A 24,370-nucleotide genomic window follows, 5' to 3' on the forward strand; every position below is an offset into this window, starting at 1 on the left:
GGATTAAACGAAATGATGGATTAACCTCCTCTTATTCAGGGATTCTGTTGTACAGTCAGAAGACATTAACTCCGCTTTAGAGGATATTGGAATAGATACAAGAGGAAGGAAGAAGTGCAAGATCATGAGAGTTTGAAATCGGTGCCAGCATACATATCTAAGAGAATTAGCTCAAATCACTCTTCCCATATCTTTCTCACGATAGAAGACCCCTGCACAGATATGGAGGAGAGCCCATTTTCTATTGCCACTCCAGCTGTAGAACCAGAGGTATCACAGAAGAAATGGGAAGGGCATTGGACTGAGAGCCAGGAGGCCTTGTTTCTAGTCCTGGCACCATAGCTTCCCCACACATCTCACTGGACCTCCCTGCCTGTGTTAGAGGATTAATGGGGAAAGAAATAAAGTTGTATTTTTTTAAAGAATTTATTTATTTATTTTGAGAGAGAGAGAGCATGAGCAAGGGGGAAGAGCAGGGGGAGGGAGAACAGACTCCCCGCTGAGCAGGGAGCCCGATGCGGGGCTCGATCCCAAGACCCTGGGATCATGACCTGAACCAAAGGCAGACACTTAACTGACTGAGCCACCCAGGTATCCCAGAAATAAAATTTTAGATGAGAAAGTATTTTATTAATTGTGGAGCACTATGCAAATATAATTTGCCATTGCTGATTCCCAGAACCAAGGTCTCACTACATAGGTTTGTGCCACTGTTCAGGTTGAACCCCTGGATGAGAACATTGGTGTAACTCATTTCTCCCATAGCAATGTGTCTTAGAGGAAAGGAATGAATACAAAAGTCACCCTAAACTGAAAGCTACTGATCTGTGGGCCTGTAGATTTATCACTAGGAGTCATTTCTTTGAAATGTGTATCATGCATTCTCTATAAACTGAATAAATGTACCCATATTATTAATTTTCTAGTGCACTGATACATGATAAGACCAATAAAACATTTTATTCATTTAAAAGTATTACTAAATGGGGGCACCCGGCTGACTCCATCAGAAGATCATGTGAATCTTGAACTCGGGGTCATGAGTTTGAGCCTCACCTCAGGTGTAGAGGTTATAAAAGAATTAAATAAAACTTTAAAAAAATAAAAGTACTACTAAATGGGAGGTTTCCAGCTTTTTTTAAAAAAAAAAAGGAGAAAGAAAAGGCACTCTAAACATTTTAGACAGAATATAGCATTATGCTTTGTACATAATAGGTACTCAAAATTTTTGAATAAATAAATAAATGTGTTTTGCTCATTTGTCTGGCTTTAGCCATAGGAACAAAGCTGAAGACACCAGAAGATACATCAAATTCATAAAAGCAGAGTCAATCCTACAATAGTTATTTTACTAATAGCAATAATAATAATAATGATAGCAACAAACTTTCACATCCTGATCTCATTTATGCTTAACATAACACCATGAACTAGACAGGCCAGATATTACAACGAATAAATCAAAGAGAAAAGAGAAATCTAAAGAATACCTAGATCCATAAAACATGAACCATAACGTTAACTTCAGTAATTTTTCAAAAAATAAATTGAAAATATTTATTAAATTACTAAGTGTGAATTAACTAATGAAATTTCTCTTCAGATTTTTCCCATTCACTGGTGAATCATGGCACCCAGGGTTTATCATAGCCTCTTGGAACTGAAAAGAACCCTAAATATTACCTAATTCATTGTTCTCCAAAATTGTTGTTCAAAAGAATCACACGGGGTGCTGTGAGTATGTGTGTCTTTTGCAGATCCCTTCCTTTGAGATTCCAGTTCAGTAGGGGTAGGCCAAGGGCTAGCAATCTGTGTTTTGAATAGACACTCCAGATGATTCTTACACTAGGTGAACTGGAAATCATAGATCTAGTTCAGATGAGGAAATTCAGTGATGTTTCCCAAAGACCCACCCCTGGTTGGTGGCAGAGTTGGAATTAGCAGTCAAACATTGCCCTTTTCCCTGCCTTGGTCTGAGTTGTCATGTGTCAAGACATTACTATGTTCATTTTACTTATGTAACTGATTTTTTTTTAAAGATTTTTATTTAGTTATTGAGAGAGAGAGAGAATGATAAAGAGAGAGCATGAGAGGGAGGAGGGTCAGAGGGAGAAGCAGAATCCCTGCTGAGCAGAGAGCCCCATACGGCACTCGATCCTGGGACTCTACGATCATGACCTGAGCCGAAGGCAGTCGCTTAACCAACTGAGCCACCCAGATGTCCCCATGTAACTGATTTTTTAAAATCTTTTTAAAGATTTTATTTATTTATTTATTTATTTGAGAGGGAGAGTGAGCGAGAGAGAGCGCAAGTGGAGGGGTGGTGGGGGGTGGAGGGGCAGAGGCAGAGGGAGAAGCAGGCTCCCTGCTGAGCAGAGAGCCCGATGTGGGGGGTCGATCCCAGGACGCTGGTATCATCACCTGAGCCGAAGGCAGACACCCAACCGACTGAGCCCCCCAGACGTCCCCATGTAACTGATTTTAATTCCACTTCCCTCAAAACACTGTTCATTCCTTTTTCTACACTGCGGGCATCATTTTGTATAAATCAGGGCCTGGGTAATTATTTGTAGACCTGAAATGGAATATGATTTTTTTAAAAATGAAAGACTTTGAGAATTAGGCTTGATGGAATAGTCATTCTGTACTACCACTGGAAATGGTAATCAGTTAGGGTTTTCAGGCTTGTCAGAGACTCTGTACATATCAGTGTGTGGTACAATCCGTGGATTTGAATGTCAGCAGGGTGTGCATATTTGAACAGCTAAACTTTCCTATGCCGTTCATTTTGGGTGCCATTCAGCAAGAGGGAAGTGCATAGAAAATCAAACATCATTTCTAAGGAATACAAACCCAAAGCCAGCAAACAGGTCACAGAAATCAATCGGAACCTCTGACTTCCCAACCTGGGGGATTAGTAGGGGATCTGCAGAAATAAGAAAGGAGGCCAGGATGTTTGGAGCCCGCTGAAGACTTTTATTAGTGACTCCAAGAACTGGTTCAGAGGTCAGTTAGGACAAGCAGGTTTTGATTGAAGCGGGCAGCAGAAACAGAGTATTTCACAAGAGGCACCTCTACATCGGCTCTGAACTGGTGGGAGTGGCCTCACAGAGGTCAGAGAGAAGAGAAAGCAAAGGTCTTCAGCTACCTGGGGGCAAAGACTCACAGGAACTACAGAACACAGAAATGGTCCTGCAACCAGATTAACAGAAAATCCTCGTCTTCTCTCGGGCCAGCATGGCACCCTGCTCTCCCCACCACTGGTTTCCTGCTCTAAATCTGGAGACAGACTGAAGGTTCACAGGACAGACAGTGAAAAGGGAGCTCTGGACCTTCAGGATTCAACAACACCATGGAAAAAGAATATATATTTAAACTGACAGAACTGGGGCACCTGGGTGGCTCAGTCGTTAAGCGACTGCCTTCGGCTCAGGTCATGATCCCAGGGTCCCGGGATCAAGTCCCACATCGGGCTCCCTGCTCAGCAGGGAGCCTGCTTCTCCCTCCCCCTCTGCCCCTCCCCCCGCTCGTGCTCACTCGCTCTCAAATAAATAAATAAAATCTTTAAAAAAAAAAAAAAATATCCTTGTGAGGGGCGCCTGGGTGGCTCAGTCGGTTAAGCGACTGCCTTCGGCTCAGGTCGTGATCCCAGGGTCCTGGGATAGAGCCCCGCATCGGGCTCCCTGCTCAGTGGGGAGCCTGCTTCTCCCACTCCCTCTGCCACTCCCCCTGCTTATGCGCTCTCTCCCTCTAATAAATAAAATCTTTAAAAAACAATAAAATAAAAATAAACAAACTGACAGACCTGATGGAAGAAAGCCTGACACCTCCTTTCACTGCTCCTTCCATAAACCCCTAATAAAAGTCTACCTCTCAAGGGGCTGACTTCAGTGCTGACTTGGGTTTTAAGAAGTGCAGAAAGTTTTATTTCACTCTAAAAGTCCATCTCCATCTGTTTTTCTTCTAATTACCATACTTGAAAGGGCACACATTTAATTTGGGAGCAATCATATCTTTATTCTCAGCTTGTTCATTAGTGTCAGCATTCAAGGCAGGTGAGAGAGACACCAAGTGACCCAGAAATAATACATCCAGAAATGGGAGCCAGAGAGGTGAATTTAAATCTTAATTCTATAAGACAAGCTCTGGGGTTCAATTTTGCTTTCTGGAATATGTGAATGAAGTTTGCCTATTTAGTCCCAGAGCAGTGGTGGACATGTATCATCTAAAGCAGAAAATATCTCCTACCTAATCCTTAGCCCGATTCTCATTGTCAGGCTTAAGAGGTCTACTCCCAGGTTCTCAGGATACTAACTGAGACTAGAAGGTTCTGCAAAATTGTTTTGTTTTTTTTTTCAATAGGACTTCTCAGTCTTTAATGTGCCATGACAATTTTTGATGCTCCAAGAAGGTAGGTGATAAATATCACCAGCATAGTAATAGCCAACATCTTGGGTGTTATCACTAGTGCATTGAATGCATTATTTCAATTAATTGTGTAACACTAGGAGGTAGGGGCTCTCAGCATTTTCATTGTACAGAAGAAGAAACTGAAGTTTAGAGCAGTTAACTTGCCATAGTTACATGGCCAATAAATAACAGATTTATGTTATCTGTAAATAATAAAGTCATGTCTTTCTGATCACAGAGTCCAGCTTTTAAACATCATGCTGTAATGTTTATCTCAAATTGAATTTAACAGGAATTCTTACTGGATAGTGTCTCATAGTTCAACTGTGTCAAAAAACCCACTTCAGGAAACACTACTCTAGGTATGTTCACCCTAAGGCCAGATTCTCTGCATTCACGTTCCAGGAACTGATTAGAAAGTGGGTCCCTTTAACAAAGGAGCCAAGAACATACAGTGGAGAAAGGACAGTCCCTTTAATAAATGGTGTTGGGAAAACTGCTACAGCCACATGCAAAAGAATGAAACTATACTATTATTTATACCATACACAAAAATTAATTTAAAATAGATTAAAGACTTGGATGGAAGACCTGAAACCATGAAATTCCCAGAAGAAAACATAAGAGGTAAGCTCCTTGACATTGGTCTAAGTGCTGTCTTTGTGGATCTGACTCCAAAGGCAAGAGTAACAAAAGCAAAAATAAACAAATGGGACTATATCAAATAAAAGCTTTTTTTATAAAGATTTTATTTATTTATTTGATAGAGAGACAGCGAGAGAGGGAACACAAACAGGGGGAGTGGGAGAGGTAGAAGCAGGCTCCCCGCGGATCAGGGATCCCGATGCAGAGCTCAATCCCAGGACCCTGAGATCATGACCTGAGCCGAAGGCAGGCAATTAATGACTGAGCCACCCAGGCACCCCTAAATAAAAGCTTCTGCACAGCACAGGAAAACATCATCAACTGATAAGGCAACCTACTGAATGGGAGAAGATATTTGCAAACCATGTGTCTGATAAGATGTAAATATGCAAAATAATAGAAAACTCCTACAACTCAACAACAAAAATCCAACCCTATTTAAAAGTGGGGAGAGAATCTGAGTCGACATTTCTCCAAAGGAGATGGCCAACAGACACATGAAAATATGCTCAACATCACTAATCGTACTAGGGAAATGCAAATCGAAACCATGAGATAACACCTCACACCTGTCAGAATAGCTATTATCAAAAAGACAAGGAATAACAAGTGTAACAAGTGTTGGTGAGGATATGAAGAAAAGGGAACTTCATACACTGTTGGGATTGTAAATTGGTGCAGTCACTACAAAAACCAGTATGCAGATTCCTCAAAAAAATTAGATTAGAACTACTATATGAACCAGCTATTCCATTTCTGGATATTTATCTAAATAATATAAAAACACTAGTTCAAAAGATATATGCACCCCTATGTTCACTGTAGCATTATTTACACTAGCCAATACAAGAAAACAAATGGAGTATCCATCAATATATGAATGAATAGGGCGCCTGGGTGGCTCAGTTGGTTAAGCAACTGCCTTCGGCTCAGGTCATGATCCTGGAGTCCCGGGATCGAGTCCCGCATCGGGCTCCCTGCTCGGCAGGGAGTCTGCTTCTCCCTCTGACCCTCCCCCCTCTCATGTACTCTCTCTCATTCTCGCTGTCTCAAATAAATAAATAAATCTTTAAAAAAATATATATATATGAATGAATAAAGATATGGTACATAGATATACAGAACAGAATATTACTCAGCCACAAAAAGTAAAGTCTTGCCATTTGTGACAGCATAGATGGACCTAGAGGGTATTGTGCTAAGCAAAAAAGTCAGACAGAGAAAGGCAAACACAATATGATCTTACTCCTATGTGGAATCTGAAAGGAAGGAAGGAAGGAAAGAAGGAAGGGAGAAAGAGAGAGAGAGGAAGGAGGGAGGGAGGGAGAGAGGGAAGGAGGGGGAGGGAGGAATGGATAAAATAAAACAAACTTATAAATACAGAGAACAGACTAGTGATTACTAGAGGGGAAGGGGGTCAACCATGTGCGACGGATGGTAACTAGACTTGTGGTGGTGATCACTTTTCATTGTATACAGATGTCAAATTATAAAGCTATACACCTGAAACTTATATAATAATAATTTAAAAAGTTTAAAAAGTGGGTCCCTTTAAATGGATTCCTACAATTACATCACCTGGATAACTGCATCTCTAATTTTATAATATATTGCATCCCATATATATGTATTCCCTATATCTAATGTATTCCTTCACCATGTTTAAAGCCAATGGTGCAGACTCTTCAAATATCTCTCCACTTCCACTGCCTCCTTCCTCCTTTCATGTTCTTGCCTCCCTCTTATAAGGACCCTGATGATTATATTTAGGACCCACCTAAATAGTCCAGGATATCCACCCCATCTCAGAATCACATTTGCAGAGTCCCTTTCACCATATAAGGTAACATTCACAAGTTCCAGAAATTAAAACATAAACATAGGCCACATTCAGTCTATAGCAATTAATAATGTTGAGCATCTTTACATGAACTTAATTAGCATACTTATATTCTCTTTGGTGAAATATCTGCTTAAATCCTTTGCCCATTTTTGAATGCAAGCTGGTGCAGCCACTCTGGAAAACAGTATGGAGGTTCCTCAAAAAGTTGAAAATAGAGCTACCCTATGACCCAGCAATTGCACTACTGGGTATTTACCCATAAGATACAAATGCAGTGATCCGAAGGGGTACATGCACCCTGATGTTTATAGCAGCAATATCGACAATAACCAAACTATGGAAAGAGCCAAGATGTCCATCAACAGATGGATAAAGAAGATGTAGTATATATATACAATGGAATATTATGCAGCCATCAAAAAAAATCTTGCCATTTGCGACGACGTGGATGGAACTAGAGGGTATTATGCTAAGCTAAATAAGTCAATCAGAGAAAGACAAGTATCATATGATCTCACTGATAGGAGGAATTTGAGAAACAAGACAGAGGACCATAGGGAAAGGGAGGAAAAAATGAAACAAGATGAAATCAGAGAGGGAGACGAAGCATAAGAGACTCTTAATCTCAGGAAACAAACTGGGGGTTGCTGGAGTGGTGGGGGGTGGGAGGGATGGGGTGGCTGGGTGATGGACATTGGGAGGGTATGTGCTATGGTGAGCGCTGTGAACTGTGTAAGACTGATGAATCACAGACCTGTACCTCTGAAACAAATAATACATTATATGTCAAAAAAAAGAAGAAGAAGAAAAAGAAGAAGAAGAAGATAGTAGGAAGGGAAAAATGAAGGCGGGAAATCGGACGGGGAGACAAACCATGAGAGACTATGGACTCTGAGAAACAAACTGAGGGTTTTAGAGGGGAGGGGGGAGGGGGATGGTTTAGCCTGGTGAGGGGTATTAAGGAGGGCACGTACTGCATGGAGCACTGGGTGTTATATGCAATGAATCATGGAACATTACATTAAAAACAAATGATGTCATGTATGGTGACTAACATAACAAAATAAAATTTTAAAAAATCCTTTGCCCATTTTTAACTATGTTATTTATTTTCTTATTGTCACATGTGAAAGGTTTTTTAAAAATATACTTTGGATACAAGTGCTTTGTCAGATACGTGATTTGCAAATGTTTTCTTTCAGCAGATAGCATGTCTTTTCATCCTCTTGACATTGCCTTTGGCAGAGCAAAAGTTTTTGTTTTGGTGAGGTATAATTTATCAACTTTTTTTCTCTTTTGTTGATCACGCTTTTGGTGTCATTTCTAAGAACTGTTAACCCCAAGACAAAAATTTCTCCTTTGCTTTTTTCTAAAATTTTTATAGTTTTACATCTTAAATTTAGAACTATGATCCATTTTGAGTTAATCTTTGCATAAGGTATGTGGTTTAGGTTGAGGTTCATTATTTTGCTCATAGATACCTAACTGATCCACCATCATTTGTTGAAAAGACTATCCTTTCTCCATTGAATTGCTTTTGCACCTTTGTCAAAGATCAAATGACCATATTAGCTCAAGTCCATTTCTGGACTTTCTAGTCCATTCCATTAATTTATGTATCCATCTCCTGGTTAATACCACAGCTCAGTGTAACTTTTTAAAAACTCATAAAAATGCAGTTTTGTAGGACAGTGAATCCTGTTATAAGGTTCCTGTGCTGTAGGTAATCCCTCATCTCAAATAAGCATGTTTAAGTATCTCTCATCTTATCACTGTAAATTATGCTCAATTTTATTTAAAGACTGCTGCTACCAGACTAAAATACACTCACCAGCATTAAAGCATTAGAAAAGTTTTTCCAGATGTTCACACATACACACAAATACACACGTGATAAGACTCAGAAATCACTATTTTTCTACTATATTTCCTACTCTCTGCTCAGCATTTCCAGCTGGGGATATCCCACGGCCCCAAAAGTCCCTCTGCATGTGAAAAATTGAGACTATGCAATACCTTCTGGTTAGTTTGCATTTACTAAAAAGATTGAATGTAACATAAGAATTTTAAAAATTGGCTTAAAGTTCAATGTTTTGATACGTTGATAGCTGTCCTAGACAAAAAAAAAACCACCCATATTTCATTCACAATTATATCTATGTCAAATGAAAGAAATGCTTCACTGGCTGTATGCACAAAAGTCACAAAATATATCAATCACTCACAAATTTTATTGAATTAGACTAGCAAATCTCTATCTTCCTAGATTTCAACCAGTAAGTGCAAACTAACCAGAAAGTGTCATATTTTATATTTTTAGCAATTAAAAGGAACAAAAATATTTAGAAGTTTTTTAAAGTTCCAAGAAATGTGTTTACAAGGTTTGTTTTTTTTTTTTTTTGAGTGCAGACATAAGAATTTTTAATAGGTGGCATATTGACATTAGGTACCTAATCACATAACAATGGAGATTTTTCCAAACACCTGTTTTCAAACTGCTCTTTCATACACAAGTTTCTTATAATCAGCAGTCACTTCCTCATTGTTAGAACGTCACCTTCAATTTGAAGGGATAAATTTCTATGGTTTTATTTTTTTGAGTAGCATACTAGTAACATATATTTGTAATCACAGAAAAGGTAAAAAAAACAACATTGAAACTTATCCTTTTTTCAAGAAGAAAACTATGTAACACTGCCTCTTAAGTGCTTTGCTTCAGGATGCTCTATGGCAAGCCTGTGGGAAGAATAGTTTCATAGTTACTCCCCATCCAATACAAAGTATCACAAAGAACCCAGTTTAGTCTTGTTTTAGAGGAGTAAAGACAATCAGTGGTGTCGCATAGCACTTTGTGCAATTCCAGTTTCAATTTCTTGACAATACTGCCGCCCTGGGAGACTGCCGAGGACTGTCCTATAGGGCCCACCATGATCTTACCTAAGAATCTTTTTTGGGGATGTGCCAGTAAATGCAGTGGTTCCATTGTCACTGGTACACTTATGCTACTTGTTTTTCATAATACATTTGTCAATATATAAAGAAGTCATTGACTATGGAGAAAATTTCTTCTCTGATGCATTTTTCCTTTATTGGTTAATGAAAAAGTATTTGTTCTTTGTGCATTTCATTGTTGAAACAGAGAAATGTTAGTTCTTTGTGCATTTCATTGTTGAAACAAAGACAAATGCACAAAGAGTGGCTAAGATCACTGTTGAGTATTTCCTGGCTCCACTACTTATTACTTATTAGCTGTGTGACCTTTAGCTCATTACCTAACCTCTCTGTGTATCAGTTTCATCATCTTTTTTTTTTTTTAAGATTTTATTTATTTGCGAGAGAGAGAATGAGAGACAGAGAGCATGAGAGGGAGGAGGGTCAGAGGGAGAAGCAGACTCCATGCTGAGCAGGGAGCCCGATGTGGGACTCAATCCTGGGACTCCAGGATCATGACCTGAGCTGAAGGCAGTCGCTTAACCAACTGAGCCACCCAGGCACCCCACAGTTTCGTCATCTTTAAATGGAGATGGAGTAGTCATTTAAGCGTTGACTATTACTTTCTGGAAAATACCATAAGCCAAGATATATTAGAAATACCTTTACTTCTACTCAACTGTGTAATTTTTATAATACTTTTTCTTCAAAATTTCAGTAATGCTTTCTGTGAAGTTTTCAACAGTGCTGACAAAAGAACACATTTTAATCTGTTGTTATGCGGTTTTCCATGTATTATTTTAGCTGTGTTCTACCACAGCAGGAAGCAGGGGAAATACATATTTCACTAATAGTAAGAGGCTTGTCTATTTTTGCTGTAATGTCAGAAATCTTGAGAGACTTCTAACTTTTTATCATTAAGCTTAGTAACTATAGTCTTATATACCCAAACTTTGAACACAACTGTAAAAATCAGAAAAAGTCGTTTCACATTGCTGGATACTCATTTTAAAATATCATGCTTGTCCTGAAGGCTTCATATTACCATTAGCTAACATTTCAAGGCAAATTTTACACTTGTTGTGTGGTTCATCGCTAACATTAATAAACATAAATCCACTTTTCAGGCTGTCTTCTTCTTAATTTTTCTCTTTTATTTCTTATTTTTTGTCAAGTCTAAAGAGACTTACATTGTTTTTGTCTCTTATGAAACCAAGAAAGAGCTTATTCTAGGAAAGAGAGAAGAGTCCTTCTGTCCTTCCATCATTATTCTCTTGAGTTTGAATTAGTAGCATTGTCTGCAATCTTTAGTTCCTTTGCAGGAAGGTTTTTAAGCCACTTGTTGGATTTTGTCAAAATTAGTTTTGGTAAATCCAACTAATATGGTCTATAAGTCATCAGGTAAACTGCAGCCCGCTCCACACCTGGCTCTCTGAGCTGGGAACCCCACTGTCCCCCCAGGAGATCCTGGGCATTTGGATCAGTGATGTCACCACTGTCCATCCAAACACATAACTAATATTGAATAAATATTTGTTTAATTGATTTGAATTAATTTGCTGGTATAATTTATATAAAAGGAAATCTTAGTCCTTCTTTCAAGGTGATTTAAAGATAAACCACTAGATATTTTAAGAGACTTAACCTAAACCAACTTAATATTATTAATACTTTTTGGTAGGAAGAACTAATCATTACATTGGTGGGCTTTCAAACATCAGTCACAGGAGGTGGCATGTACATGGTAGATTTTATGAGTCCAGAGTCCTGAGTTCAAAGTATTACAGGATCCCAATGAGTTACTTCACCTCTCTGGATCTCAACTTCTCATCAGTAACAGGAGACGGTTGGGCTAAATGATCTTCCAGGTCTTTCTAATCTAATATTAACAATTCAATTCCTATCCTGCTGGTCTTATAGAATTCAATAGTTTCCTTGTTTGGGGCATTTTGTAAAGAAGCCTGAGCTTGTGGTAAATTCATAAATAAATGCTATTCACCTTAACACCTATTTTCTGTAAAATGTTTTCTTTCTGCTTCTCTAAACTTCAAATATCAAATTAATAATTTGTCACTATGAGCTCTACAAAAGGAAATAAAACAATAACCTAAAACAAACAATGCCCATGCCTGCTGTGACATATGCTCGACCCTCTGGAGGAAGTCTAGAAAATTCATCAACTAATTACATGTACTTTCATGCAAAATAAGACAACAAGCAAGGTGACACCAGAACCACCTGTCTGCAACTGCCCCACTTTTTCCGGTGACAAGATCAACCCACTTGGGTAATGTACCAACCACAATTCACTCTGCTTAAAATGGGTCCTTTGTTTCAAAATGACATTTCATCCTCTCTGTTGGATGTAATAAAACCTGGTCATTTCATGTGCATTGATGTGTTTATGTTAAAGAGGGATATCCATGAACAGTGTTCTTCTTTTTGGCTTTCTTTTCCAGAAGATAATATATCAATATTGAAAGACAGTAGCCACCTGGGTGGCTCAGTCGGTTAAGCATCTGCCTTCAGCTCAGGTCATGATCCCAAGGTCCTGGTACCGAGCCCCACATCGGGCTCCCTGCTCAGCGGGGGCCTGCTTCTCCTTCACCCTCTGCCCCTCCCCCTGCTTATGCTCTCTCTCACTCTTTCTCTCTGAAATAAATAAAATCATATAACATAATAAAAAAAAAAGAAAGAAAAGAAAGTCACCTATCATCCTTTCTTGAGCATTGTTGGGTGCTTTTTAAATACGATGAAATTTTAGATGAAAATTTTTCTTATGGACCTTTTTTTCTTCTTAGATGAAATTGTTAGTCATGATTCATTAGGATAACCAAGACATAAAACTTTCAGTTGATTTTTTCAAATTTGTTTTCCAAAATACAATAAACTTTTGGATCCACTTAGAGCTTTTAAAATTCTCAACAATGTCGCTTGAATCTAAAAGATTTACATTTCCACATACTGGGCAAATTAACGTTAATGACAGCAACCTTTGCAGTCTCCCTGCAGGCAAAGAAGAGGTTAAATTCCTTTTTGTCAAAAATTCTACAGGAGGGGCACCTGGGTGGCTCAGATGGTTAAGCGTCTGCCTTCAGCTCAGGTCATGTTCCCAGGGTCCTAGGATCGAGCCCCACATTGGGCTCCTGGTTCAGCGGGGAGCTTGCTTCTCCCTCTCCCTCTGCCTCTCTCCCTGGTCGTGCTCTCTCTCTCTCTCTCTCTGTATCTCTGTGTCTTAAATGAATAAAATAAAATCTTTAAAAAAAAGAAAGAAAGAAAATTCTACAGGAAACAGAATAACTGTATACTTCAGAGGGAGGGAGAAAAACACCAGAAGATTCCTGGTAGCTTCTGTCTCTGTGCCTGTTTTTAAACCTCATAAGGGAAGGGCCCATAATACACAGGATTGGTGTCAGCAGCTATATAGTATCAAATTTGATTGATCCTCTATCATTGATCTGTTTATACAAGGATGGAATCTACAGAAGAAAGATCCTTCTTCAAGCTTTTGAAATTTTAACCAGAAAAGTATTGAAATGAATAAAATAAAATATTTCTCAACTGCCATACCATGTGCTGAAGAACAAGGCAGCTGCCATGATATTGTTCGGACTATCTGTATCCTAGCAACCACCCACCCACAAAAAGAACCACCTCATGAATGAAACCCAGGTACCCACACAAAGCTGATCTATAGCCCTTGATAGGCTGTTCTGAATGGAGGGGAGAAGGTAGTGCTTTCCTCTGAGAGGCCTTTTTCTATCCTGTCACTGGGAGGGGGCTTGCAAATAAATCAATGTAAACCATGAGTCATTGTCACAGGGGTCTGCTGGCTCTCAAATGCCTTCACACTCACACAAATTCCAGCGTACTCAGTATCCTGGGAAATACTTGGGAAACCCAGACACAGAGACATTAGCATGGTTAGCCAGGCTTGGGAGACTCAGAAAATCAAGGTCATAAAGTAAAAACAGACATGCACACCAATTCAGACTCCAGGCTTAGAAGGAAGGTCAAGAGGTGATGAGAGCAAAAGTTTCTGCCTAGTACTCGGCTAAAACAACTGAAGTTTCCATACATTCCAGCATCAAAGTGAGATAGGAAAACTAAAGAGCTCCATAAAAATCTGCTTTTTGCTCCTTTTCCTGCTTCTATTCTTGCTAGGACCTGTACCCCCGCTTTACACATGCCTCATGGTACAAATAATGTATGTCTTCCTTGTAAGAGACAAGGAGTTAATGATTTCTTTAGAGTCTTCCAGCACAATAGATAACATCTAAGGGAAGACTGGGCAAGAATGACTGGGTGAGGCCATCCTGTGCATATTCCAGACCACCGGGGTTAGACATCTAGACGCCGAGACCCCCAGGCTCCAAGTGACTTATGGAAGACACCTGAGCTCTTGTCCTTGATCTGACTAGCTCCTGGATGCCTGGGAGGACACGTACACCAGACCACAATCCTCAGTAAAAACCCCAGACCCCAAGCAACGATGAGACTCTCTCTTCTTTTCCTTTCGGAATCTCCCAGCCTCTGTCTGTACCTGCATTCTCTCTATATCTTCAATAAACTCTGCTCTCATTCCCTCCTAGCTCATGTTTGATTTCTGTCTTGCATATACCCAAGGACCCTCTTGGCTGATCCTGTGGGACCCTCTCTGGGTTCTTGGACCCAGCCTGCCTATTTCAAAACAAAGCAATCAAAAAACACATGGAACAAATAAAAATAAACACACAATGGTCCAAAATCTTTGGGATGAAGGAGCACCTGGATGGCTCAGTTGGTTAAGTGTCTCACTCAATTTAGGTTCAGGTCATGATCTCAGGGCTGTGAGATCGAGCCCCACATCCAGCTCTGTACTCAGCAGGGAGTCTGCTTAAGATTCTCTCCCTCTCACTCTCCTTCTGCCCCTCCCCCGGCTCATGCATGCTCATGTACACTCCCTCCCTCTCTTTCAAAATAAATAAATAAATCTTTTAAAAAATTCTTTGGGGGGCACCTGGGTGGCTCAGTCGTTAAGCGTCTGTCTTCAGCTCGGGTCGTGATCCCAGGATCCTGGGATCGAGCCCTGCATTGGGCTCCCTGCTCCGCGGGGAGGCTGCTTCTCCCTCTCCTACTCCCCCTGCTTGTGTTCCCTCTCTCGCTGTGTCTCTCTCTGTCAAATAAATAAATAAAATCTTAAAAAAAAAAAAATCTTTGGAATGCAGCTAAAGCTGGTCCAAGAGGGAAGATTATAGCAATATAGACCTACCTCAGGAAGCAAGAAAAATTTCAAACAAACAACCTAATCTTACACCTAAAGGAGCTAGAAAAAGAACAAACAAAACCCAAAACCAGGAAGAAGGAAATAATAAAGATTAGAACAAAAATAAACAAAAAAGACCTAAAAAAAACAATAGAACTGATCAATGAAACCAGGAGATAGTTCTTTGAAAAGATCAACAAAATTGATAAGCCTCTAGCCAGACTCATTAAAAAAAAGAAAGAGAGGGAGATGATTCAAACAAAATCAGAAATGAAAGAGGAGAAATAACAACCAACACCACAAAAAGACAGAAGTTATAAGAGAATATTAAGAAAAACTATATGCCAAAATATTGGACAACCTAGAAGAAATCAATAAATTACTAGAAACATATAACCCCCAAAACTAAATCAGGAAGAAATGGAAAATATGAACGGACTGATAACCAGCAATGAAATTGAAGCGGTAATCAAAAAACTCCCAACAAACAAAAGTCCAGAACCAGATGGCTTCACAGGTGAATTCAACCAAACATTTAAAGAGTTAATACCTATTCTTCTCGAAATATTCCAAAAAATAGAAGAGGAAGGAGAGCTTCCAAATTCAATCTATGAGGCCAGCATTACCCTAACCTATAACCAAAAACAGATAAAGACATGACAAAAAAAAAAGAGAGAGAGAGAGAGAGAGAACTACAGGCTAATATCTCTGATGAACATAGATGAAAAAATACTCAACAAAATATTAACAAACTGAATCTAACAATACATTAAAAAAAATCATTCACCATATTCAAGTGAGATTTATTCCTGGGCTGCAAGGGTGGTTTGATCTTTGCAAATCAGTCAATGTGATATATCATATCAACAAGAGAAAGGATAAAAACCATATGATCATTTCAATAGATGCAGGAAAAGCATTTGACAAAGTACAACATCCATTCATGATAAAAACCCTCAACAAAGTAGGTTTAAAGGAAATATAGCTCAACATAATAATGGCCATATATGAAAAACCCACAGCTAACATCATACTCAATGGTGAAAAACTGAGGGCTTTTCTCCTAAGATCAGGAACAAGACAAGGATGTCCACTCCTACCATTTTTATTCAACAGAGTACTAAAAATCCTAATCACAGCAATCAGGCAAAAAAATAAATAAAAGTCATCCAGATTGGTAAGGAAGAAGTAATACTTTCACTATTTGCTGATGACATGATACTCTATACAGAAAACCTTAAAGACTCCATCCAAAAATGTCCTAGAACTGATAAGTGAATTCAATGGTCACAAGATATAAAATCAATATACAGAAATCCATTGCATTTCTATACACTAATAATGAAGCAGCAGAAAGGGAAATTAAGAAAACAATCCCATTTACAATCATACCAGAAAGAATAAAACACCTAGGAATAAACTTAATGAAGGAGGTAAAAGACTTGTCCTGTGAAAACTATAGAACATTGATGAAAGAAATTGAAGATGACACAAATGGAAAGATGGTCCATGCTCATGGATAGGAAGAACAAATATTGTTAAAACCCAAAGCAATCTACAGATTTAATGAAATCCCTATCAAAATATGAACAGCATTTTTCACAGAACTAGAATAATCCTAACATTTGTATGGAACCACAAAAGACCCCAAATAGCCAAAGCAATCTTGAAAAAGAACAACAAAACTGGAGGTATCACAATCCCAGATTTCAAGATATACTACAAAACTCTAGTAATGAAAACAGTGTGGTACTGGCACAAAAGCAGACATATGGATCAACAGAACAGAATAGAGAGCCCAGAAATAAACTCATAATTATATGGTCAACAGTCTTCAACAAAAGAGACAAGAACATGCAATGGGAAAAAAAAAACAGTCTCTTCAACAAATGATGCTGGGAAAACTGGACAGCTACATGCAAAATAATGAAATTGGGCCACTTCCTTACACCATCAACAAAAATAAACTCAAAATGGATCAAAGACCTAAATGTGAGACCCGAAACCATAAAAACCCTAGAAAAGAGCACAGGCAATAATTTCTCTGACATCGGCCATAGAAACATTTTTTTTGCATATGTCTCCTGGGGCAAGGGAAACAAAAGCAAAAATAAATTATTGGGACTACATCAAAAGAAAAAGCTTCTGCATAGCAAAGAAACAATCAACAAAACAAAAAGACAGCCTACTGAATGGGTAAAGATATTTGCAAATGACATATCCAATAAGGGGTTAGTATCCAAAATATATAAAGAAATTACATAACTCAACACTAAAAAAAAAACCCACAAATAATCCAAATAAAAATGGGCAGAAGACATGAACAGACATTTCTCCAAAGAAGACATCCAGATGGCCAAGAGACACATGAAAAGATGTGCAACATCACTCATCATCAGAGAAATGCAAATCAAAACCACAAGGAGATATCACCTTACACCTGTCCAAATGGCTAAAACTAGAAACACAAGAAACAACAAGTGTTGGCAAGGATGTGGAAAAAAAGGAACCCTCATGCACCACTGGTGGGAATGCAAACTGGTGCAGCCACTGTGGAAAACAGTATGGAGGTTCCTCAAAGGGTTAAAAAGAGAACTCCCCTATGATCCAGTATTTCCACTACTGGATATTTACCCAAAGAATACAAAAACACTAATTCAAAGGGATACATGAACCACTATGTTTACTGCAGCATTATTTATAATAGCCAAATTAGGAAGCAACCCAAGTGTTCATTGACAGATGAATGGATAAAGAAGGGGTGTGTGTGTATACACACACACACACACATACATATATATACATTCTATGGAATATTACTCAGCCATATAAAAGGATGAAATCTTACCATTTGCAACAACAGGGATGGATCTAAACGGTATAGTCCTAAGTGAAATAAGTCAGTCAGAGAAAGACAAATATTATATGAATTCAAAACAAATGAACAAAGAAAAATAGAGACAAAAAAGCAGACTTTTAACTATAGAGAACAAACTGGTGGTTGCCAGAGGGGAGGTGGTGGGGGGATGGGTGAAATAGGTGATGGGGATTAAGAGTACACTTAACCATGATGAGCACTAAGTAATGCATAGAATTGTTGAATCACTATATTGTAGACCTAAAACTGATATAACACTGTATGTTAACTATACTGGAAATATAAATAAAATAAATAAAATGTTCTGCATAGGTCATTTGAAATAGATTAAGAAGGCCTTAATTGATTTCCTTAATAGATTAAGGGAAGAGGGCTAGGTACAGATAACACAACCCAGGGAGAAAGGGGGGCCAGCGACTGCAGTGGAAGGCTAATGCCAAGAAAGAGAGATGGCTGGTAAGACTTTGCCAGAGAACAATCGCTTACTTTTTAAGAACAAGAAAGAAAAATATTTTAAGTGTCTGATGTGCTGGATCAGGATGTGGCTAGAAGTTTTTGCCCAAAGACTTCAGTTAGAATCTGTACCCTCATGGTTCATAAATGAGAAATGTAACAGGGTGGTGTCCAGTGTGAGGTGATGGACTGTGGGAAAGGGACAGCACGTGAGGAAAGGGAGGCACAGAGTAGATCAATAATTCAGTGCAAGGACTGAATTATTGATTATTAATCATCACTGTCCCCATGCCCAGGAACCCTCCAAGATAAAGGAGGGGGACACTGGGTTCCCCCCTAACCCAGGATGGAAGCACAGGACATTTTTATTTCTTCTCTTATACACTCTGAGAACAGTCATTCACTATGAATCAGTCCCCTTTACTTGAAAAAAAAAAAATTAGCAATCCTTTTATCTCTTCATACTTAGGTGGAAGCTAAAGCATTTGTTCCATCATTTTATGACTTCTCTAGAACAGTCTCTCCCAAGTAGGATGTGTACTACTTAGAGTCTGTATGAAGATTCACTATTGTGTGGAAAGGAAATATGGGAAATATTATGTGTTCATATTATGCATGTATGTTCAAATATTATGTAATGTTCATCATTGTAGTATTGATAACATGTAAGGAACTGACAAAGAAACACATCCTGAAAGCATGTGCCCACATTTTGTTTGCTCAACGGGATGGAGTTTGGAGACTACTGATGTTAAAAAAAAAAAAAGAGAGGGGCGCCTGGTGGCTCAGTCGGTTAAGTGTCTGCCTTCGGCTCAGGTCATGATCCCAGGGTCCTGGGATGGAGCCCTGCATCGGGCTCCCTGCTCTGCGGGGAGTCTGCTTCTCCCTCTCCCTCTGCCTGCCACTCCCCCTGCTTGTGCTCTCTCTCCCCCGCACCCCCCCCCCGTCAAATAAATAAATAAAATCTTTAAAAAAGAAAAAAGAAAACAACCATTCATACTAAACAAGAAATTATCTCAAATGGATTTTCATGAAGGCAAAGTTGTAGATGGTAAAGCAAGATTCTGAATTTATGTGAGCCAAATTACTAGTCCATTTACTTTTAATGGGAAACAACTAGCTGTTCTCTTCTGAACAAAAGCAAAGAATTCCCACCTTCCAACTTCTAAATTGAATGTCAAATATTTGGACAACCCCAACTTGTTCAAAAATGTAAATTCATTTAAAGAATTATTTTATTATTTTTTTATATGACCTCAACCACTTTAAAAATCTTAGAGAAACTGGTTCCAAATATAAGGAAAAAATACACAAGAAATTTAAATAATCATTTTCAAGTGGCTTGTTTTTGTTATTGTTATTAAAATAAAATTATTACTGATAAGAAATCTAGCAAGCAGTTTTAATTTGTGCTTAGTGCAATTTTTTATCAGTTGATATCACAGAAAGGCTAACATTGGAATTGCAGGTCTGCATGAACACTGACTCAAGTCAGTTTAATATGTTTTTGTATTTTTAATAAACATTTCTTCTGATTACAAAAATACAAGTTATAGATGCTGAAATTATTTTGACTACATTTTTTAATGTGGTAAAACTATCCTCAAGTTTTTCAATGTGGCATTTTTCTGTGTGTAAAAAAAAAAATATTCAATTATTGTAGAAGAAACCAAACCACATTTAGAAAATACTACTACTATTACCACCAATAAAAATAATGTTAACAACAATAAAAATATTAATAGCAGTTAAGACTTATTGAGAGCTAATTATATGCCAGGCTCTGTTTTATGCACTTCTTATGTATTAATTTAGTGGTCCTGAACCGAGGCTGCCCATTATGCCTGTTAGAATTGCCAAAGGAGAATAACAAAGAAAATGATGCCTGGATTTCACCCCCAGAAGAGACTCTGACCCAGATGGACCAGGGTGGTAACCTAGACATTGGTGATTGTAATGTGTGGCCAGCATTGAAAACAAATACATTAACATCATCCTGACAACAACAATCCTGAGGGGGTAATTATCTCTGTTTTGCACTAAGGAAAATGAGACAGGATTCACAAGCAGGAGAACTGGGATTTGAACCCAGGTCTGTCTCCAAAACTTAAGCTTTTTACCACTAAGCTCGACGACCCCTCAAAGACCACAAAGCACTGTGTACTTGAGGGGGTGGTTTCACTCCCATGGTAAGCATAAAAGATCATTTCTATAATTTCTTTGCAGTTAGATTTTAAAAAAAACAAACTTTTGCATAACCTTGGCTGAAAAAACAAACAAGATTCTGATCCTGGAATTACTCCACTTTGCACATGACTGGGAGGCTGACCAAGCCGTAGTCAGTGCTGAAATCAGGGATTTCACTGTTTACTGAGTGATCTCCCCGGTTGGCTAACTTAGTGCCCCAGGATCCCTCCTGCAGTCAGCTGTCTCAGGGTTAGCTTGTACTTCTTCCTCACCCTTTATTTACTAAGAAAGCTCAAATAATACAGGTACACAGGGCAAACAGGAAAAGTTCCTTTTTTCTGCTCATTTTTCTCCTCCAGGGCAAATAGGCTTGAAAGTTCAGAAGCCCCTTGCCAAGCAATATTCCTTATTGCGCTCCCCTCACCTACTCTAGCTCAAATAGAGGCTAATAAAATACTCACGCAATTAAAAAAAAAAAAAAGGAAGGGTGGTGGGGGTAGTGGGAAATGAGAAGAAAACCCAGTCCTGTGTTATCAAGTGGTTTACCTGGCTAGCAGTCACGTGAATGACAACCTGGCGTAAAGTAACCTGAATCTTGTCCAACCACAAAGCATTCTTCCTGCTGGCCAGAGATGGTCTGGCTCAATGCTAAGGGCAAGTAAAAAGGCGAGTAGAGGGGCGCCTGGGTGGCTCAGTCGGTTAAGCGGCTGCCTTCGGCTCAGGTCATGATCCTGGGGTCCTGGGATCGAGCCCCGCATCGGGCTCCCTGCTCGGCGGAGAGCCTGCTTCTCCCTCTCCCTCTGTCTGCTGCTCTGCCTACTTGTGCTCTCTCTCTCTCTGTTAAATAAATAAAAATCTTAAAAAAAAAAAAAAAAGGCGAGAATTTAATTGGGAGAAAAATCAATGTTAGCACTCTACCTATTTAGAGAGCAGAAATACTATCCTCTGAAACGCAGGGGGCCGAGGGTGTGACCCAGGCAGTTATCAGCTAACATGAGACGTGGAGTGTAAAGTAGGGGGTTTAAACCCGTGACTTGCAAGGAACGAGGGAGCAGAGGCAGAGTCACAAAGTGGCATCCAGACATTCTACACTCTGTGGGGTCTGTGCCATGTCACTGTTCAAATAAGGCACTACCTGGTATGATCTGATCAAAGGGTTTTAGCCAAGACGTGGAAGAGCCAAGGGTATATTTATTGAGCACCATCTGCAAGCCTCTATGCTAGGTGCATTTTATGTGTTATCTCATGTGATCCCCACAACAATGCTGAAATGGGGTCTTATTTCCCAGCAATATTCCAGTATTATTCAAGTATTAAATAGGTAGAGGGCGCCTGGGTGGCTCAGTTGGTTAAGCAACTGCCTTCAGCTCAGGTCATGATCCTGGAGTCACAGGATCGAGTCCCGCATTGGGCTCCCTGCTCGGCAGGGAGTCTGCTTCTCCCTCTGACCCTCCTCCCTCTCATGCTCTCTGTCTCTCATTCTCTCTCTCTCAAATAAATAAATAAAATCTTTAAAATAAATAAATAAATAAATAGGTAGAATGGATTTGAAAGGAGGCGTGTTTGCTTCTAAAACCTTCCACTCTGTGACACAGTCCCGCTTCACTTACCGTCTCTAGCCTGGGCTTCAGGTTTATTTGGTGCAACCAGTCTCAGTAAAGGCGCCTCTGAGCCACCAGCAGGGGCAGCGAGAAGCACAAGGCGGAGGCTCCTCTGCAAGCAGGAATCCGTTTGTTCCCTGAGACTCTAAAGCTATGTGTAGCAGTTCACTTCTGTCATTTTTTTTTTCTCTCTCAGGTTCTGCTTCTTGACTGGCTCCTACCATCTCCCCTCACATCCCATGCAGATGGCAGAGCCTGTCTGGTCATTTGCCAACTACTCTCAGAAAATTCTCCCACCCCAGAGAGGCTCCAGTCCACTTAACATAACTGTCCAAAAGCTTTTACTTCTGCTCCAACAGCTGAGTAACAGGCTCGTGGGGTCATTTCGTCTTTTGTCACCCCCTTCTCGTAGCTATTCTCTAGGACAATGTGATTAGCGGGCCAGGGAGAGACTTCTCATTCATTTAGGAAGAATTTATAGAGTACATATTATAAAAGCAGAAATGTTCTAGGTGCCAGAGACATAGAGGTCACTAGAATTCCGTCCTTCCTTCCAGTACCCTAGGGTTCTGCTCATTTGTTACAGTGAGAACTGCCTGGAGACAGAGTCCTGAGATTCTGAGCAAGAGCACCTGACTTCCTTATTCGGAACTTCCTTCATGGGAGAGCCAGGGCAGGAGCCCAAAGTCAGCAGTTTGACTCAGAATTGTTCTCTCTATTCCCATGATTTTGTCCTGTCTTCCAGAGGTTTCTCTTCTGGAAACTTTACTGTGTTTCCCTCCCTCTACCTCTTTTTGGGAGCCATACCCCTTTTCAGAAGGTCAGGATGACAGAAAAGGTATGTCAGGGGAGTTTATGCCCTCTAATGAGTAGAAATGGCTGTCTTGTTTGAGCAACAGGTTGGAGACACACCCAAGAAGTAAACAAACCAAATCAACAGTAAGAGAGGGAGAGAGAGAGAGAGAGAGAAAAAAGGAAGATGGAGAGAGGAAGAGTGGAGGAGGGGAGAGAAGGGAAGAAGGGAAGGGGGAAGAGGCGGCGGGAGGGTGGAGAGAGATGCTTTTCAGGTGAAGTCCTTAAGCAAGATGATTCTTTGCATGTGGTAAAAGTCCCATTTCTCCTTGATGAAAAACCCATTTAATATGGGAGGGGTGTGGCATACTGTCATTTCTTAGCAGTGCTCAAAGTTTCAATGCACCTGTTACTCAAAAACTGAAGTTGCCCTCAGAGCTCCAGAAACAGCAGGAGAGGGGAGAGAGGAGAGGAGGTTTAACTTGAAACTTAGCTTTCAAAATGATAGAATCACATTTATTCCCTATTTCCTTCCCATTGTCCTCTGGTGTTTTAGCAACTTCTGAGTTCTTATACAAAGTTATCAGAAAGAAGGATTTTTTCTTTATAGCTTATATAGAAACAGTTTCCCAAAAAACTCCTGTTTCCCCAGCTTCCAACATAAAGCTGACCAGCTAAGTGAGTAGTTACTCCTGTCAGAGTAAAGACAGAAGTTTGCATGAAAAGAAATGTTCAGTTACTTATACATGAGACATATTCACTCACACACACAAGAACAGTTTGAGAGCCGTGAATTTTTATAGTCGGTAGCAGATTTCCTCTAACAGCCAGGAAGAAAATATACATGCATTAGAAAACAAAAATTACACAAAGGTACCCACCCAAAGGCAAATCAGAAAAAAAAAGCCCAAGTATACAAAACGGAATGAACAGGTATATGAAGGCAGTTTCTGGGAGGATGTAAATTCCTTTTAATGAGATTACTTACCCACACAAGTAGAATTCCCCTTTCCTGGGGGAGAGCCTCCAGGACAGTTCCATTGTTCCAGGACTGAGAGACTAGCAAAACTACATTTAAAAACTACTGGCAACAGAATGATTAGGAAGAGCAGCATAATCTTGATGGGCTTGAGCTTTCAACAGAAAATAACTTGACTCTGCTTGAGCATAGCCGGGGCAGAGTGGTTACGTCGGACCCCAAGCGTGTCCCCCCTGGGTTGGCGGGCAGCCCTGGGGCATCTTTCACTCTGCTTTTTTGCTGTAGTCCTCCAGCTCGTCCTCCTTCAACTCAAGACAGTGGCCTGCAGCCAGAAAGGGACCCTCGGGAAAGATTTCTTTATCGAAGTTCTTAGGAAGTCAGGAAGAAATACCCGACACCCATATGA

General features: G+C 39.6%; 1 protein-coding gene across 3 annotated transcripts in view; it reads right to left on the reverse strand.

Moving 5' to 3' along the window:
• Positions 1-24,100, reverse strand: part of EGF (epidermal growth factor) — a 100,899-nt gene extending 76,799 nt beyond the window's left edge. For all 3 annotated transcript variants that reach the window (XM_021684487.1, XM_021684488.1, XM_021684486.1), the window contains exon 1: positions 23,974-24,100. In XM_021684487.1, the coding sequence (XP_021540162.1) occupies positions 23,974-24,100 (127 nt within the window). The remainder of the gene's footprint in view (positions 1-23,973) is intronic.
• Between the last annotated feature and the right edge of the window lie 270 nt (positions 24,101-24,370).

This window comes from Neomonachus schauinslandi, chromosome 2 (assembly GCF_002201575.2).
Source record: "Neomonachus schauinslandi chromosome 2, ASM220157v2, whole genome shotgun sequence".
Classification (NCBI taxonomy): domain Eukaryota; kingdom Metazoa; phylum Chordata; class Mammalia; order Carnivora; family Phocidae; genus Neomonachus; species Neomonachus schauinslandi.